The 19427-nt window shown below is 34.4% G+C and overlaps 1 protein-coding gene across 5 annotated transcripts in view; it reads left to right on the top strand.

Annotated features, from left to right (window-relative positions):
- The window catches only part of FBXW7 (F-box and WD repeat domain containing 7), a 218356-nt gene that overhangs the window by 190275 nt on the left and 8654 nt on the right, over window positions 1-19427 (top strand). For all 5 annotated transcript variants that reach the window (XM_036091354.2, XM_036091283.2, XM_078069312.1 and 2 more), the window contains 5 exons: window positions 1027-1168; window positions 10457-10591; window positions 15195-15318; window positions 17737-17873; window positions 19070-19183. In XM_036091354.2, coding sequence (XP_035947247.1) covers window positions 1027-1168; window positions 10457-10591; window positions 15195-15318; window positions 17737-17873; window positions 19070-19183 — 652 coding nt within the window. The remainder of the gene's footprint in view (window positions 1-1026; window positions 1169-10456; window positions 10592-15194; window positions 15319-17736; window positions 17874-19069; window positions 19184-19427) is intronic.

Genomic DNA, 19427 nt, shown 5'->3' with positions numbered 1-19427 from the left:
TTATATGTTCTTTGGATTTAAAACACTTTATTATCATAGCTCAATAAGCTGAAGATTATTTTACAAATGTAATTATGAGTCTTCCTGCATTTTTTTCCCAAATGTCTCTAAAATAGAGATATTCAGTATTTACCTCAAGAATAAACAGTTTAATTATTATTGAAATTAGAAAGTAAAGCTTAAAATATTAATAACTTGGTTATAACTATACTTTTTCTGTTATTAGTCATTTTTAGGAAAGTTGGACAGTTCTAGAGATAGACCATCTAGTCTTAACTCTTTCATTTTACTAGTGGCAGAATTGAATTTCAGGTTTGTTTTCTTTAATGTCTCAGTTTAAATTATTGTATAAAAGTATTTAGATCATCTCATTTTATTTAGTTTTATATATAACATAGTAAGTTTTCAATATTTAACTGTTTTGAGTAAATATATGTCTAATCAAGGCTTGTTCCTGTCAAATGTCATCTAGGCTAAGCTTTATAAACAACAGTGGAAAGTTGAAAAGAAATAAATATTACAAATAATTTAGAATGTATCTAGTGAAATGTCCAAAATTATTTGAGCATACTGCTTCTACATATGAATTTTTTAAAGCATTAGTAAGTTTTACAACTCTTTTTATTAAGGAAATTTGAACTTTTATTTAATTAAGTCACTGAAGAGTGGTCATAAGAGAGGTGGGACCTGTATCTTCTAAGGATATATTTTAACATCACTTACATGTATCAACAAGTTGCAGTTTTGCCATAGAGATTCTGTCATTTGGTTGCAATTAGCATTGCTGGGATAATAACAGGTGCCTATGTAGGAGGCAGGAAACCTACTCTAAGAATAGCAGACTAGATTTTGTGTATCCTTGCTCTCTGGGAATAAGCAAATAAAAGTAATAATTCTATTGATGTTTGAAATATGCCAGATCATATTCTTATTAAATTAAAGCCCATTATTCTTAATAAATGCCTATCTTTGTTTCCACTCTTGTGGGGTTTTTTGTTTGTTTTTTGTTGTTGTTGTTTTTTCTAGTACCACTGGGCTTGTACCATGTTCAGCAACACCAACAACTTTTGGAGACCTGAGAGCAGCCAATGGCCAAGGGCAACAACGACGCCGAATTACATCTGTACAACCACCTACAGGCCTCCAGGAATGGCTGAAAATGTTTCAGGTGACATGTCTAACAGTACTTGAAATGCTTCACTTAATTGCTGTAAAAAATAAGGGATTATTCAGCCATGAGAAGGAACTGTTACATGCTACACCATGGATGAACCTTGAAAGCATTATGTTAAGTGAAAGAAGCGAGACACAAAAGGCCACATATTGCATGATTATATTTACGTGAACTATCCAGAACAGGCAAATCCATAGAGACAGAATGTAGTTTAGTGATTGCAATGTGATTGGTGAGGGGATATTGGGACTAACTGCTAATAGATACGGGATCTCTTTTTGGGGTGATGGAAATGTTCTGGAGTCGTTAGTGATGATGGTTGCATAGCAAGATAGGTGTGCTGGGAACCATTTAAGTGTACATTTTAAATGGTGAGTTTTATGTTATGTGAAGTATATGTCAATAAAAAATGCTTTTGAAAATAAGGAAGCTCATTTTAATTTTTAAGTGTATCAATCGAGAGAATCCAGTGCTTATTTTGTATTAGTGTGCATTTGCATTTTTTATTGCCTTTTAGATAATAAGACCTTTCTTCCTTTTCTCCTTTATGTTTGGGTTTCTGGGGTTGCTGAATGTACTTGCTCTCTAAAATTTATTGCTTAGGGGTTGCCTAGGTGGCTCAGTTGGTTAAGCAGCTGATCCTTGGTTTCAGGCTCAGGTCATGATCTCAGGGGCCTGGGATTGAGCTCCTTGTCGGGCTCCATGCTCAGCGGGGAGTCTGCTTAAGGATTCTCTGTCTCCCTCTTCCTCTGCCCCTCCCCTCACTGGTGTGCACACGCATGCACTCTCCCAAATAAATCTTTTAAAAAATAAATAAAATATAGTGCTTGGAAGTTAAGCATTTAGGAGTAATGTGGGAACTCTGCTAATTAGTCACTGGTGGTGACTTACCCATCACTGTTACCCTAGTAGTCTTCAAGAGTTGATACAGCTTCTTTTCATCTGTGCCATGCTTGTGTATGGCTTATTATGTTCAAATTCTGATTACTGTATTTTACTGGGATTTAAATTCTTTGGAAGTTTACCAGGAAGATTGGCTACAACCAAACCTCTGTTAGGAATTTTATAACTCCTGATAGTGATAGTAAATTGATTTATTTCTTCTTCCAATGAGATAATGCATATAAATCAAGTATTTAGCAAAATGGTTGACCTAGATTTAACACTTGCTTAATTGTTCTTTGTAAATACTAAATAATATAAATTATGTAAAGTGAAGCTATCTCTGATATTAGCCATGGCATTAATGTAAAATGAATATATTTCCTTACCTCCGACTGCTCGATTGGTAGTTATTTTATGAATGCATAAGGGAATAAAAATGCATAAAGGAAAAAGAAGATACTTTACTTGACTTTATTTGATATTTCAGATTTTTAAGACATCCATTATGTAAATCCTTATATATTAAATTCCTGGGCAAAAACTAAATAAATGTCCTACTCTTTTTCTTCTATCGCTAGAAAACTTACTTGAATCAGTGTTGCTTTTAAATGGATTTTTAGAATTGTTTTCTGCCCTTCAGGTGATTTCAGAGAAACTAGGGTAACCTTTTTTTTCAGTTGGTAACTGAAAGGTTAGAGCAGTGGTTCTCAACAGGGGGCAGATTTTTCCCTCTGTTGAAACATTTTTGGTTTTTACAACTGATGGGGTGGAGGGCAGGACACTGCTGGCGTCTAGTGGGTAGGGGCAATGTAAAGGACAGCCTCCTATAGCAAACTGTTCTCGGGCCCAAAATGTCACCAGTGTGAGACTGAGCATCTGTGGGTTAGAGGAATTAAAGTTGTATATTATTCTTATTGTAACGTTATGAACAACTAAAATTACAAAGAATTTTTTTTGTTTGCATTGTCACAAATTGATTAAACTTACCTTTCCCCAAGGATTGTTCTCTCTCCTCCTCCCAGTTCTTTTACCTCAGGTTCCTGATTTTTTAAGTTTTAATTTTTTCCTATGCATCCGCTCAGAATTTTAATTTTTTTTACCATATCCTTTTTTTTTTTTTAAGATTTTATTTATTTATTTGACAGAGAGAGGGAACACAAGCAGGGGGAGTGGGAGAGGAAGAAGCAGACTCCCCGTTGAGCAGGGAGCCTGACGTGGGGCTCCATCCCAGGACCCTGGGATCATGACCTGAGCCGAAGGCCGATGCTTAACCTACTGAGCCACCCAGGCACCCCTACCATATCCTTTTGATAAGAAGTTTATCCATCAGTAAGGTGAAAATAGGACTCAGACATTCACACTTTTAAAGAAATACTTTAAAGATTTTTATCATCTTTGATTAAGCCAAGATGGGAATATAGGTATGTGTTGTCATGCTTGCACACGCATACAATGCGAGCAGCACAGCACTTGAGAGTAATGCAGAAGCTGATTTCATAGCATTTTTAAAGATTATTTATTTATTTATTTATTTATTTATTTACTGAAAGAGCATGAGCAGGGGAGGGGCAGAGGGAGAGTCAGGCCCCCTGCTGAGCCTGTTCCTAGGACTCTTTGTGCTTTATTTTGCAGGGAGGATGTTTTAGGGAGTTCTTTGTATAATGCTTGCCTATTTCGCTAGCTCATGCTTTTTTTCTTTCAAGATTTTGTTTATTTATTTATTTATTTATTTGAGAGGGAGCACAAGCAGCGGCAGTGGCAGAGGGAGAAGGAGAAGCAGGCTCCCCATTAAGCAGGGAGCCTGATGCAGGACTTGATCCCAGGACCTCAGGATCATGACCTGAGCTGAAGGCAGACGCTTAACCTACTGAGCCACCCAGGCGCCCCTCGCTCATGGTTTTCTTACTGAAATGTCCACGTTACCACATATTGTATGTATCAAGTCTGAGATACCATAGGTTATTAGAAGCATTCCATCTTCGAAAATGTTGTTTAAAAAATCATTTCTTAGAATTAATGAGGTTCAATAAACTAAAGAATATTAGGTTAGCTTTTGTTCTGTAAAAAGAAGCCCATTTGATTGCTTTTCATGTGACACGTAAATGCAGTGAAGAAAACTTGTTCTTAGCTAATAGGAATAATAGGTAGAATTATCCCTGCAGGTATAGTACTATGTGTATTTTTTTCAGATAAATATTCTGCAGCAAAGAAATCTACTAGCAACAAAAGGCCAACTAGACAGGTATATCAGGACCTTAATCCTTTGAGTACCATATCCATCTCTGACACACCCAGGGCCTCATTGTTGGGCATTGCCCTTTATTTTCAGGGCTGGCACCAAAGGAACTAGAGATGAATCCCTTGCCTAAAAGCTTACAATGCTTTCATGCTTAACATGTGGAGAGATATAATTTCATAGTAAAGTGGGGGAGTCATGAGTTGACCTATGTGCTATAGTTGAGGGATAATTAAACTGGCATGATTTCTACAGATGTGCTGTGGGGGTATTTAATGAGGACTTTTTCGTTGCATAACAAGCAAAATGGGAGAGCTTGTCCCCTTACTGTTCTGCTATTGCTCCTAAGGCAATGATACAGCATTGTTTTGGTCCAGCTCCATCTATTCTGACAAAGTACTCTGTACTCAATTTATAAATTGAATGAGAACAAATGATACACCATTTTGGATAAAGGGAAATTGAAACAAAATGCCACTGCAATATAGAAGTGGAAATTCAAAACAAAACAACAAACCAGAAATTTTGTACTGTTTAAATTTTTAGTAGCCATTGATTCTGCTTTTTTTGGCAGCCAGGTTGATGCTTCAGGTTGTTAATTTTGGGACAGAGGATTGGTCATTTTGTTTGCTTGTGCATTTGTGTGTTAATATATGTGTTTAATAAAGGCACCAATAACATTATAACATTATCTTATGTTGAAATTTATATTTAGAGGTATCCTGATATAATGAGGAACACGTATAACTTAGAAGAAAAAGATCTTAGTACAAATTTTGGCTTTGCCTCCTAATACTATGGAATTTTGTTGGTATTATGTAACCACTCTGCCTTATTTTCATCCTCTGTAAAACAGATATAACACTAAAAAGTTGTCAAACAGGAGACAATATAGTAATGTGCTTAAAGCTATATTTGGAAACATAGTGGAGATTCAATAAATGTTAGTTTCCTCTCTTGGTCAAGAAATAGCCTTTGTGAGCCCTTGTTTTCTCCGGTCTAAAAAAGGGCTAGTAAAAACAGCTTCCTACAAATGTTATTAGCTTAACATTATTAGCATTATTTTAATCAAAACAAATTTGCATTGCATTAAAACTGTGAATGTACTTTGAAAATACTTATACTCAAAATATTTTTTTTAAATGATAAAGTAGAAAATACTTACGTGTTTTGAAATTAAAAGTGGAATAAAAATACTCTCTTGAAGGATTTAATTAAGTTCCATGTTAACACTTAGAAATTGTACATGTTCTCTTAACTCATTTTATTTAGGTCTTCTTTATTTGTTAGTCAACAAAATATTAAAACAGGATGATGCCAAAAGAAAATGAATTTAGTATTACTTTGCAATTGTATTTGAAGCAGTATGAGCAAGAAACCTTGTGTGAGGAAGAGTTTAAGAAAGTCAGGAGAGCTGAGTTCTTGACCACGTGAAATTCAGGCATAGTACTGCCCAAAGTCATAAAAGGTTTGTCTGAATGGGCTATAGGGATCATCCAGACTAGTAACCACTACTATTTATGAATCACTTGCATCAATACTGGATGAGTTTTTTATTTAAAACATAAAATATCCTCAGCCCCACCTTGACCACTGAATCAGACTCTTTGATGGTGAGTCGTAGGACTCTGATCCTTACACTCCTCAACCAGCATTTGGGTGACACTGGTCTTCACCAAGCGCCTTATTATACAGGTGGGGTCTCTGAGACTCAGATTAATTAAGGCACTTTCATATGGTTCCACGGTGAATTTACTGGTGAAACCCAAGCTCATGATTACAGTTCAGTGCTCCTTATATTCTTTTCTCCTACTTGCATGCTCTAATTATCTGAAATAAAATACCACTTCCATGGGGAATTTTCAAGTTTGCATTTGCAATTTTGTCCACAAAGTAAGTTTTGTTTCTCTTGATCCTCTCCGAATTTGGAATGTTTTTCCTAGCCCCTTAAATACGTTCTCACATAACTTTACCATGAAAGACCAAAGGATGATACTTTTATCCAGGACAACTGTTTTTCAGAACAGAAATAAAATAATTATCAGAATTACGCAGCACTTTTGTAGATAAAGAAACTAAGGCCTACAGAGGTTAAACTGTAATCTAATTAGTGGCAGTATCTTCTCCAAAAGTTGGCTTTTCTGATCCCCAATTCAGTGCTCTTTCCACTATTCCTCATTAAAGGTTGGTGTGGGTTGTTGTTACTTTGTTTTAATATAGTCATTAACTGCTAGTTTTTCAAGTTAATACATACTTCCCTTGGTGGTAAATCATGTATGTGTACAAAATTTGGAACCAGCCCTGGAACCAGACTAAAAATAAGTCCTAGTGATACCGTCAAATATAAATACTAGAAATACTCTCTGGAGAGAATTTTGAGATCGTGGTGGTGCGCTATTTCCTGACTCTTTGGGGATTCATTTATTTATTCAACAAATAGTTACTGAGCACCTGTCAGGTGCTAGGTTCTACTTTGGATTTGGGATACAGTAGTGAACAAAACAAACCAAAATCCCTTTTTCACAGAACTTGCGTTATAGTCAGGAGGGGGATGGAATGGGGGGGGGGCGGCGGTGGTTGGAACTGGTTTGCAATTTTAGAAAGGTTGCCCAGAGTAGGTCTCAGAAGGAAATAGGGAAGCAAGCCATGTGGATATCAAGGGCAAGAATGTTCCAGGAACAGCAAGTGAAAAGGCTCTGAAGCAGAGCATGCTTGATGTGTTTATGGCTAAAGCGAGAAAACAAGAGGGATAGGAGTAGGAAATTAGAACCTTGTAGGCCAACCCTAAAGACTTCGGTTTTTGCTTTGAAGTGGGAAGCCACTAGAGGGTTTTAAGCAGAAGAGTTGAGTATCACTGACTGTTTTGTGGAGAACAGAACGATGAGAGCAAAGGTGGGAAGCTGAGAGACTAGGTAAGAGGTTATAGGAATAATCCAGGTGAGAGATGATAGTAGCTAGACCAATGTAGTTAATGGTCAGATTCTGGATATATTTTGAGGTTTAAAACTTTTAAATTTGTTGATGGACCAGAACCATCTGACAGTGGTGAGAATGGGACAGTCAGGGATGATTCCAGAGTTTTTGGCCTGAGCAACCAATAGAATGGAGTTACATTTTACGGAAATAGGGAGGATTGTGAACGTGCATATTTGAAGAGAAAGATCATGGAAATGTTAAGTTTCTATTACATATCTAAGAATACATATTGAGTAAGCAATTTTATATAGTGGTCTGGAGTCCAGGGAAGAAATCCAGGCTGGAGAGAGGAATGTGTCTATATGGCTCATACCTTTGTTGGAACCATCTAAGAGATGTGATTTCAGTGAGTAATGAGACTGTTGAAATATGTGTGCTTGTGGAAACAGTCTCATTTACGATCCAGTTTACAGACTGTGATGCTAATCCTTGTCAGTGGTGTACTTTTCAATAAAATGTCACAAAGTACCATCTGCTGAATATATGTATAATTTAAATCAAGGTATACTTTTTATTTGACTTGTTAAATAGTGTTTAAAACAAAAACGTTGTTGGGGTGCCTGGGTGGCTCAGTCGGTTAAGAATCTGCCTTTGGCTCAGGTCATGATTTCAGGGTTCTGGGATCAAGCTCCACATCAGCCTCCCTGCTCAGCGGGGAGCCTATTTCTCCTAATCCCCCTGCTACTCCCCCTGCTTGTGCTCTCTCACTCTCTATGTCAAATAAATAAATAAAATCTTAAAAACAAAACAAAACATTGTTTAAAGTCCTAGAAACATTGTGCTATTCAGGCATAGTTTTTGTCATGGACTTTTCCTTAAGTATATAGACACTTTTGACACAGTTTTTAGTGTTTAAGGTCTGAATCAGTTATTTGTCTTCTGTTCTGGCTTTTTTCATTCTACATCCCTTGATAAAAGACACAGTTATGTATCATGTATTGATAATGCTTTTCTATTCCTTTCTTAAGAAAACAGTAACAATACATTTACTCAAAAAAAAAAACATCAAACATATATATTACCTTCAAGTAGAAATATTCATTGTAGCTATTAATGTCATTAATCTATGTAAAGTATATAGAGTAGTAATATGTTGAAAGGTTTTTTACTCTTTTCATTGTAAAAGATTACATACGATATCCTTATTTTTATATCAAAATTTAACCATAAACACTTCCATAAACTATTTCTAGGGCAGGCATTCATATATGCAAAGGGGTTTAAGAAGTTTGCATTAAGGGGTGCCTGGATGGCTCAGTTAAGCATCTGCCTTTGGCTCAGGTCATGATCCCAGTTCCCGGATCAAGTCCCTCATCCAGCTTCCTGCTCAGCTGGAAGTCTGCCTCTCCCTCTGACCCTCCTCCCTCTCCTGCTTTCTCTCTCTCTTGCTCTCTCTCAAATAAATAAATAAAATCTTTAAAAAATTATTATGCTATCAAGTTACTTAATTAAAGCTGCATTTTTATCTAGTCAGCATAAATTGTCCATCACCCAAATTGGCATGTCCTTATACTAGTGTCCATGAATCCTTATAATATAGTTGCAGAGGAACAACATGTTATGAAAACCCATCTTCAGTCCTATGTGGAATGTAAATCAAATCAGAGTTTTTATAGTATTGACACTAAATGATCAGAGATGAGTGGAGATTGATCAGTGTTAAGTTTTGTCAAAGAGTAAGTTTTGAACCAGGATTTGAAGCTGTGTGAGGAAAACTGAATAAAACAATCTAACTTCAAATTAACTGCTTTTAATTGGTCATGTGTATGCAGATACATGTATATGAGTATTTTTTATTTCTATGTATCAGTCCTCACCCTAACTAAAAAGGATACAAGATGAGTGCTCCAGGAGAATGTTCTAGGTGTGTGTGTATATATAGAAATAAAAAGATTTATTAGAGCCTGTGTTTCCTCCTATTTGGGGGTAAAATGGGAATGTTTCCAGGGTTTTTATGATTAAATAAGATAATGTTTGTGATAAGTGCTGTGGGAGGAGTACTACTGAAATATTTGATAGTATTAACATAATCTACACTTTACGATAGAAAAGAAGAAAGGAAATTCATTGTAGATTCTAAAGGGGTAAAAAAATTTTTAAGTACTTTAAAAAGCATTCTAAATAAGGCTTCCTGTATCCTCAGTATATCTCAGTTTTCAGTTATTATCTATTTCACATGTTACAAAATCCAGGTTCCTGGTTTGAGCAAGAAATGGAATGTCAAAATCCAGATCTTTCTAGCTCCAAACCCCACCTATTGTTCTCTCTTCACCTGCTTCCAAAATGGACATCATAATTCACAAATGTACTTAAATCATCCTGCTCAAGGATGTTCTTTCACTTAAATATCACAAGGTTATTTAAATGTTTTATGTGATTATTGTGAGGGGAAATTCTAACATTTTAAATTATTCACATGGCTTTTTAATTTTTCCTTTTAGGAATCATGGTATTCTGTGCAGATGTTCCTCACTGGCAAAAAAAAAAAAAGATGTTTTTAAATAATCCTCCAGTCTAGTTTAAAATGGCTCATATTTTTTAAAGTATTATGATGTATTTTTGTTTTTGTAGTACTTTGTTTCTGACCCTTTTGTTCATATGCTAATTTTATTACTAAGTTAGTTACTGTTTTATATTTTTGCTGTTTTTTATCTGAAATTATTTTTGCATAATAAATCAAAGCTCTTTTATTTTGTGGATCACAGGCGTTTGTCAGATGTGCAGTATATCCAATTATTAATTTCTCTCTAAGTGATGCTGCCAGTTTCTTAACTCTCAGATCAGTGCCTTATTAACGCCATCAAATTTTATGGTGCCCACTAGAAAGAATATAGAGGAAGGAAAATCATCTTTCAAAATATCCTATTTACTCAGTAGCCAAGTTGATGTTTCCAAATAAAACTTTGGTTTCTCAGCCGGTATTTTGATGGTAGATGAACATATAACATTTATAATAAATAATGCAGTGCAAAAATATTTGTCAAAACCATGGCTGCTTTTTATTTTACAAAATAAAGGTAGCTAGTAAATTTGATGAGACTGATTATCACATCAGTGACTTTTGGAGAAAATTTCACTATAAGTAGCCACCTTTTATGTTATGTATAAATGTGGATTTTCCTTTATGAGCTTATAATTTGAGACATCTATAAAAATAATAAAAATTTCTACTTCCTTTTTGATAGAGCTGGAGTGGACCAGAGAAATTGCTTGCTTTAGACGAGCTTATTGATAGTTGTGAACCAACCCAAGTAAAACATATGATGCAAGTGATAGAACCCCAGTTTCAACGAGACTTCATTTCCTTGCTCCCTAAAGAGGTAAGGGCTATCAATTATATTCTTCATTGGGTGCTATTTGAAAATATAACTCAACAGCAACCACCTTTAAACATGGTCATGCTAATTATGGTATTCAGTATTGTCAGTTTAACACTCTTAATTAGTGTTAAAGAGAGCTGTAAATGATAAGCTGCTATGACTTAATATCATTTTCAGAGTAAAGTATATTTATGGACTGATTAAGTGACTTCTTTCCACCACTGCAATAAGTCATATATGAGAGTAAGCTATTGAGTTCCATTAATTTGATTATTTCTTTATCATGATTTTTTTCCCAGGTTATTTAACGTCCAACCTTTAGTTGTCATGGTACATTTATTATATATAGTAATAGATTTTTTAGAAATTCTGATTTTATTAAAACAGCAATTTTTTTCTTATTTTGTTGTTTATTTATCCAAAGTCCCTAATAGTCCCTAATAGTTTTGTGATTCTATGAGTTGTAGTTCTCTGTTAACTTACATTGTGTAATTGTTTTGAAATATATGGAATTTCACATGTATATCTTTTTCTACTAATCATCCCTCTTCTTGCCCCATCTCCCCACCCCCCCCCCACACACACGTACACACGCACGCGCAATTACCGATTTCCTTCATTGATTACATTCTTATTTGGAGATATACTTTGCCCATTTGGAATTACTTATGCCCATTTGCTTTTATATCTTCATGTGAACTGACACTATTTTTTATCATAGATTGATTATGATCATATGGGCATTCTTGGCAGTATAAACGAGGCATAGCTTAGATGTAGTTCTTTTATTGATGTTATAGGCTTCACGGTTTCATTTCTATCAGCAAATAATGTAAGATTAAATAATCAATGTCACCATGGTTTATAGTTTCACAAATTGTATATGTGCCACTAATTATATGTCAGCTAAGAAGACAATATATAAAATGATAATATATCACTGCAAATGATCTTGAAACTTCAAATATGAAAAGGAGTGAATAACCATTCTAAATATCCTGTGGGCAGTAAACATAGTCTCAATAATAATTTCACATTGGATATGAATAAAATAGTTTTATATTCAATGTATGAAACTAAGCATTACTCCAGGAAAAAGCAAACTGAAATGTTTCTGCTTTGGAATGATTTTTTAAAATGGTTAAAAAAAAAATTGCATTGTCCCAGAAAAAATTTTTTTATTCTTGCTGGCTCATTCTAAAACTGAACACTTTGAATAGAATTGGCTTAGGAAATGACATAAGCTCTCTTTGCTTCCAGAAGGACATTCATAGTAGGTAGCACTTTTCTAAGTATGTGACTGAAAGTAAAGTTAGTCACCTCTAATATATTCTTCATGGTTTCCTTGGATATCCTCCTTATTTTAGAAGGTAGTATTTTTATTAAAATATAGACTTTCACTTAGTCTCGTTTGTCCCCTTATATCTAAGAATGGTGAGTGTTTTGTTTCGTTTTACTTTATTTGTATTTCCATAGTAACTTTTGGACACATAAAATGTGATTTAAAGTTAGGAGAATATGAAATATTTTTAAGAGTCTAAGAATTAAGCACAAATTATCGGTAACTGGTCTAAGTGCAATAAAGATTTTCTTGGATTAACTGTTCTTTTAAAGATTGCCTGAGGAAAAAGAAGGGAGGCTAGACAGGAGAATGAGAGAGGACCCTGACTTAGCAAATCATCTGTGTTTCCTTTTTTTTCAACTACTAGGAAACATTTCCTATTTTGAAAAAAAATGCCTTATTTTATATGTGGAGAAATAATGGTATAGATCTAAATCCTTAAGGAAACTATTATCAGAGACTACATACTATTATTATTTAAAACATCATTACCTTCATGTCAGGAAATGGACTTAAAATAATTTTCTTATAATTCCTTTCAACAAATCTCAGAGCTCTTTACCCACACATATTAATCTCAAAACCTTGATAAAAATCTCACTAGTCTCACATGGGAGGCTTGTGATAAACAGCCTTATCCTTATTTTGTAAGTAAATACCAAGAAAAGCATAATGATATAGTAGATGACCTAGAGTAAAACCTAAATTTTTAACATAGGATCAGCCAACATTTTCTTTATTCTTTTCCCCCCTCTTTCACTAGTTAAGTCCATGGAAATACAGCAATTCTGGGAAAGTGTTAGCTACCTCTCAGATATAATATTGTGGTCTCTTATATAGGTTACATAAGAGAAAAACAAAAAATAGCAACTGTTACTGAAATTTCAAGTTTGGTCAAGGAAAAGTTAATTATATGAAAGAGATTTTCAATTTAAGAGCTTCTGTCTAGTGGAAGTCCTTAGGAGGAATTACTAATCCAGATTTTACCTTTAAGACAAATGAACACAACGCGGCATTAGCCAGACCATTTTACTTGTCTGCAAGAAACCTGTAAGCCCCTGCTTTGGTGATCTAGAGATGTAGTTCAGGACAATGCCCACTCTCTGTCCCATATAAGGAACCCCACATGACAAAACCTTGCTTCCTTTGAGGAACTGGTGTACTTCCCCCATAATAAACACTAAGAATTGTGAAACTAATTGCCATTCCCTTTTTGGTTGGCAGTTTAATTAAAAAACCATGTAAATATACTGTCGCCAGTATATTTGTGTTCTACTTTCCCTGGTTTAAACCTTTTCTGATTTATATTTTTACTGGTTCTGATTTTCTTATTCATATTTTTTATTTTGCTGTGTGTATTTTCTGAAATACTTTGATGTTTTGAATAGAACTGATTAGATTTAAATAGAATAAGTTGAAGTTCATGGTTGAGTTAGGGTCTTTGCTATTTTAAAGGAAAGTGTGCCAGTTACCTGTGGAGTTAACACTTCAACGTTCTTTAGCACCTAAATGTTTCTTTCCTCTTTAATGCATGCAGACACTGGACTAGGTGATCTCACAATCACCAGTAATGAAGGATATTATAACTGATGATTTGGGATGTACCTTTGAAATCTGAGGTGCTCTGGATTTGTTTTCTAGCCTTTAAGATCCATTGACTGTTTCTGTGAATTACCTAATTTCTACTTCAGCTGGATAACTTAAGCAAAGAATAGACTTTTTTATATGACCATATTAAATATCTTGGGCACTAAATAGCATCTCTTTTCCACCAGTATAACTTTGTCCCTGATAATTTCTATGTTAAATATCAATTTCACATAGAAGAAGAAGAATATGGTGTTATCCCATTACTGTTATACTGACACTGAGCAAATTTACCCAGGCTTTGACTGATTGATAATTTCAAAGTTAAGTGACTTATGGAGTATCCGTTAAAAAAGTACAATGTTGAGATATATATATGTTTGCGTACTTATATATGTGTATGTATATATACACATATACGTAGATTGTTGAATATAGTTATGCCTTTTTATTTAAAATGACTCAGACTGAATGGGCTTCTCTGATAGACCAAAATAATTATTCCACAAAAAGCCTTTCACTGTCAGTTATTAGTAGTAGTATTAAATTGAATACTGACTGGAGTATTTTCTATATGAAATGTACTCAAAAAATATGTGATTAATGATGATCTCTCTATATACAAAGTTCTTGGGTAAGCATAATTTATGTCATGTAATTACTGTTTAGCATCAGAAAATAATTCAAATTGTGCTTTTACTTCCCATTTGGCCTTTGGCCCTTTGAATGATCGTTTGTTTTAATTCTTGTAATTTAATTTCTGTAAAAACTAAACTTTATTGCTGTGTTTAGCTCATTTTGATTCTAATATCATAACTTAAATTTTTATGTGATTAGTGAGGCTAATTGGATAAGCATACTCAGAAGCTACCATTCCCCCCTTTCTTCTTTCCTCTTCCCTTATTTACCTGAATTGAGTAAACATGCTGAAAAAAAATTGTTTGCAAGTATTGGAAACAAAATTTTAAAATCAGTGATATACTAAAGAGCTAGTTCAAAAATCTATCTGGCTGATCAAGAAAATCCCCATAAGCAATGTAAAGTAATTAGAGCCTAATTACTTTTATATGTCTGTGGAGCAGTTTAGTAATTGTCCCCTATTGTCATTTACACTAAAGGGTATAAATGTTTGAAAAGTTCATCATTGTGATAATAAACACTTTGACGTGATAAAGAACTATTAATTATATCTGTCAGAAGTGATCTGAAATCATAACACACAGAATATCTAGAAATCTCATTTCTTAATTTAAGTCCTGTCTTCAGTGAATTTACATGGTCGTGGGGAGAGATAAGTAGAGAATCTAAGCAACTAATAAAGTATACCTGTAGACATAAATGGTAGAATTCTCGAGTTGAGGCTCACAGAACAAAGGCAAGAGCAGAGGCAGAGAAGCTTAATAAGTATTCCTTGAAGAGGTGAAGTTGGTGGAGTGAAGTTCGTAAAAACCAATAGAGTAAGTTTTTTAAGTCTGGTATATTTTTAAGACTGACTATTAGTATTGCCTTTCATAATTTTAAAAATTAGAATGTAGAATTATGTTTACCTAGGAGTACTTCATTCTACTGAAAATAGTTATATATAAGTTAATTATATGTTAAAAATATATACACACACACACACACACACATATATTTAAAACATGGGTATTCTATGCTTTTTCCTTTCCATAGCTGGCACTTTATGTGCTTTCATTCCTGGAACCCAAAGACCTGCTACAAGCGGCTCAGACCTGTCGCTACTGGAGAATTTTGGCTGAAGACAACCTTCTCTGGAGAGAGAAATGCAAAGAAGAGGGTAAGGTTCAAAACCACAAGAGAAAATCTTTATACTTTGAAAAAGTAAAGTGATTCTGAAAACAAATAGAAAAAGTACAAATTAGAAGTTTTAGGTGCAGGTAGAATAAAGTAGTGGATAACTGAGAAAAGAGAACTTCGGCAGCCTATCGAATCAAGAATGAGTCTTCATTTACATTCATCTACTTATATAAAATCCACAGGTTATTCCACACATTCAAATGAGCCAAATCTTGGAGCTAACCCCTTTAATGAGCACTAATAACTAATAGCAAATATATCTGATTTGCTTCCCAGTCTCTAGTACAATTAACAAACAATGAAAAGATCAAGATGAGGATGATTTAAAGGAAACCCAAAAAACAAAACATGGACCCATAGATACAGAGAGCAGATTGGTGGTTACCAGAGGGGAGGGGCTTGGGGGGGGGGTTGCAAAATGGTGTAAAGGGGATTAAGAACTACAAACTTACAATTATGAAATAAGTAAGTCATGGAGATGTGATGAAAGCATGGGGAATATAGTCAGTAATATTGTAGTAACTTTGTGAGTTGGCAGAGGATAACGATTTATTGTGGTGACCATTTTGCAGTGTATATAAGTATCAAATCACTGTGCTGTACACCTGTTACTAATATTGTATGTCAGTTATACCTCAGTTTAAAAAAAGACAAACAAAATATAAACTTTTGCTTAAAATAAGATATATATGAATTTCTACCAGTGATTTTATGGAAGAGAAAGGTATCCTGCCTCTCCAATACTTACAATTAGAGATAAGGTATAATTACAACTGTCCTTGGGAGAGAAACTCGCTGACTGGAATTCACACTAAATAAATGACTACTCACTCACTCACTCACTCACTCACTCATTCACTCATTAAATAAATAAAATAAAATAGAATACAGGAAACCCCCAAATTATATTAACAGTACTCAAATATTCCGTATTCTATTCTTTCCTTCCACAAATATTTATTGAACACCTCCTGTGGGCTAGACATTCTTACATGTTGGGGATATAGTAGTGAACTCCCATTTTCTTCCCATCATGGAGCTTATGTTCTTGAAAACTGTAAAAAAAACAAAAACAAAAACAAAACTCCTTTCTTAGTAGAAGAGAAGGTATCCTCCATATTAATTAAAGAAAGGACTTTTTTCCCAGCAGGCATATAGAAAAATAATATTTTTGAAAAAAATGTAAAAATATGATTTGTTTCTGATAATCAGAAATTTTTAGAAACAATCACAGAGCATGAGACAGATACTCTATAGGTTATTCTCCCCTTCAAGGAGGTTACAGGTGAGTGAAAGGTGAAGATACAAGATACTTAGTTTCTGATCCTGCCTCTGCCCTGTCTGTAGCTTGGACTAATTAGTGAAACCTTCTCTTCTCAAAAATCTGTATTATATGAAGTGGGATTAATCATCCCTGCCTTACCTTCTCTCATAGAATCATTATTTTAATGACTTTTTAAAAAAATTATGGTAACATATACCTAAGACAATTCATCATTGTAACCATTTTTAAGTTTACAGTTCAGTGGCATTAAGTACATTCATGTTGTTACACAGTCCATCTCCAGAACTTTTTCATCTTTCTCGGCTGAAAGTCCATACCTATTTAATGGTGACGCCCTAGTCCTCCTTCCTGCAGCCCCTGGCAACCACCGTTCTATTTTCTGTCTCTATGAGTTTGACTTCTCTGGGTGCCTCATATAAGTAGAATCATATGGTATTTGATTTTTTGTGACTGGCTTATTTCACTTTGCATACTGTCTTCAAGGTTTATCCATGTGGTGGCATGTGTCAGAATTCCCTTCTTTTTTAAGTCTGAATAAATATTCCATTGTGTGTGTGTGTGTGTGTGTGTGTGTGTGTATACATACATACATACATACATACATACATACATGACATTTTGCTTATTCATCCATCGATGGACACTTGGGTTGCTTCCACCTTTCAGCAATTATGAATGATTACAGCTCTGAACATGTGTGTACAGATACCTGTTCAAGTTTCTGCTTTTAATTCTTTTGGGTGTATGTCTAGAATTGGAATTGCTGGATCATATGGTAATTCTACGGTTAATTTTTTTGATGAACGACCGTACTGTTTTCCATAGCTGCTATACCATTTTATATTATCACAAGTATTGCATAAGGGCTCAAATTTCTGCACATCCTCACCCAACATTTCATAGAATTATTTAGAGAAAGAAATGAAAAAAATACGAAAACATGCCATAAGGAATGCAAACTTTACATTATTGTTTTATACTAACAGTGTTAGAAATTGGACAGCATCCTGCATTTCAGTGGTTTTGAGCATAGGAGGAAATGAGATGTATTATAAAATGTGGAGTTTTTATTATTGGTGACAGCAGTTACACTCTAAGTCTTTAAAACTTTAGGTATTGATGAACCATTGCACATCAAGAGAAGAAAAGTCATAAAACCAGGTTTCATACACAGTCCGTGGAAAAGCGCATACATCAGGCAGCACAGAATTGATACTAACTGGAGGCGAGGGGAACTCAAATCTCCTAAGGTAATTGAACTCTGGCACAACGTAACAGCAACCACAGATTAGTGTTGGTACCTAGTGTGCTCTTCTTGGCCAGGAGCATAACTTGACATCTATCTCCTGTAGAAAGAAAACAGTATATTTTTAAATAACTGAAAATGTAATGAACAATAGTCCCCTATTGCTAATTTCTCCAGTCTGACAACTGATGGTAAAAGATGCTAAAAGATGAGTTGAATTGCATGTCATTCTACCTTAGGTAAATGAAAATTTCTGAATATCCTGTTGAATTTTGTGTTATATACGTTTTACCTAAGAATTTGCTTGCTCTCTGACCATGTAGTTAGAACATGATTTTTTGAGGAGTATGCATTTGTGTTTTTGGCGTCTCTTGTAAATAGTTTGTGTTTTGGGTGTTTCTTGTGAGTTTTATTTTTATAAATTTAAGTGTAATACTGATTTTCTGTCTTACTGCAAGTATATAAATAGTGGCAAAATGCTTGAAATTCTTAGATGTATTTATATAACTGGAAAAAAGCAATTAGGGGAGATACTGTTATATTAATATGTATAGATTATAACAGGCCTTTTTTTTTTTTTTTTTGAGAGAATGAGTGGGTGCGAGCAGGGTTGGGGGGGAGGGGCAGAGGGAGAAGAGAGAGAGAGAATCTCAAGCAGACTCCACACCCAACATGGAGCCCTACCTGGGGTTCGATCTCATGACCCTGAGATCATGACCTGAACCGAAATCAAGAGTCAGATGCTTAACCGACTGAGCCATCCAGGCGCCCGCAGGCCTTTCTTGTTTTAAGTTGAGAAAGTTGATAATTATTGTTACTCTTGTCTTTCTGGTTTGTAGGTGCTTTTGTTTTTGTGTGTGAAATTGCAAAACATAGATGTATATTTTTTTGGTTTGAACAAATAATTATAAAATACATTTGTATTTGAACCATCTTTATGAAGTTTTAACATAAAAGTCTTGAATTACTCAATTTTAATAGTTGATATCTCACATATAAATCATAGAATATGGAAAAAATAAAATGTTTAATACTTGATTCATCATTCAGGAAGGATGATACTTTGTGTTTTATGTAAATTGTAATTTTGGTAATAGCTGTAGGTTGCTGCTCCTATTTATGGCTTTATTTTTCTTTTCACCATTATTCTAAAAAACGTAATTTAATAACGTATTTCTAATCTGTACATTTATCTTGTAGGTTCTGAAAGGACATGATGATCATGTGATCACATGCTTGCAGTTTTGTGGTAACCGAATAGTTAGTGGTTCTGATGACAACACTTTAAAAGTTTGGTCAGCAGTCACAGGCAAAGTAAGCTTACTTCTTTCTACACTTCACTTTTTGTATATGTCTTTGCAAGGATCAACCAGGGAAAACATGGGTTCATTTTTGACCACAGCTTAATTCGGTAACAAATATCAGAGCTTCTAATTTAGTTTTTCCCCTGGCACAAAGAGAATGTTTCTCAGGATAAGGGATGTCATTAGTTTCTTCCTGTAAATAGTTTGTCTATCTTTGTGACTTAGCTATTGTATGATTTTTACAGATGTGCTTT

Source organism: Halichoerus grypus, chromosome 3 (genome assembly GCF_964656455.1).
Source record: "Halichoerus grypus chromosome 3, mHalGry1.hap1.1, whole genome shotgun sequence".
NCBI classification, from domain to species: domain Eukaryota; kingdom Metazoa; phylum Chordata; class Mammalia; order Carnivora; family Phocidae; genus Halichoerus; species Halichoerus grypus.
The sequence above is the reverse complement of the archived record's forward strand: the minus strand, read 5'-3'. Positions and strand labels throughout refer to the sequence as shown.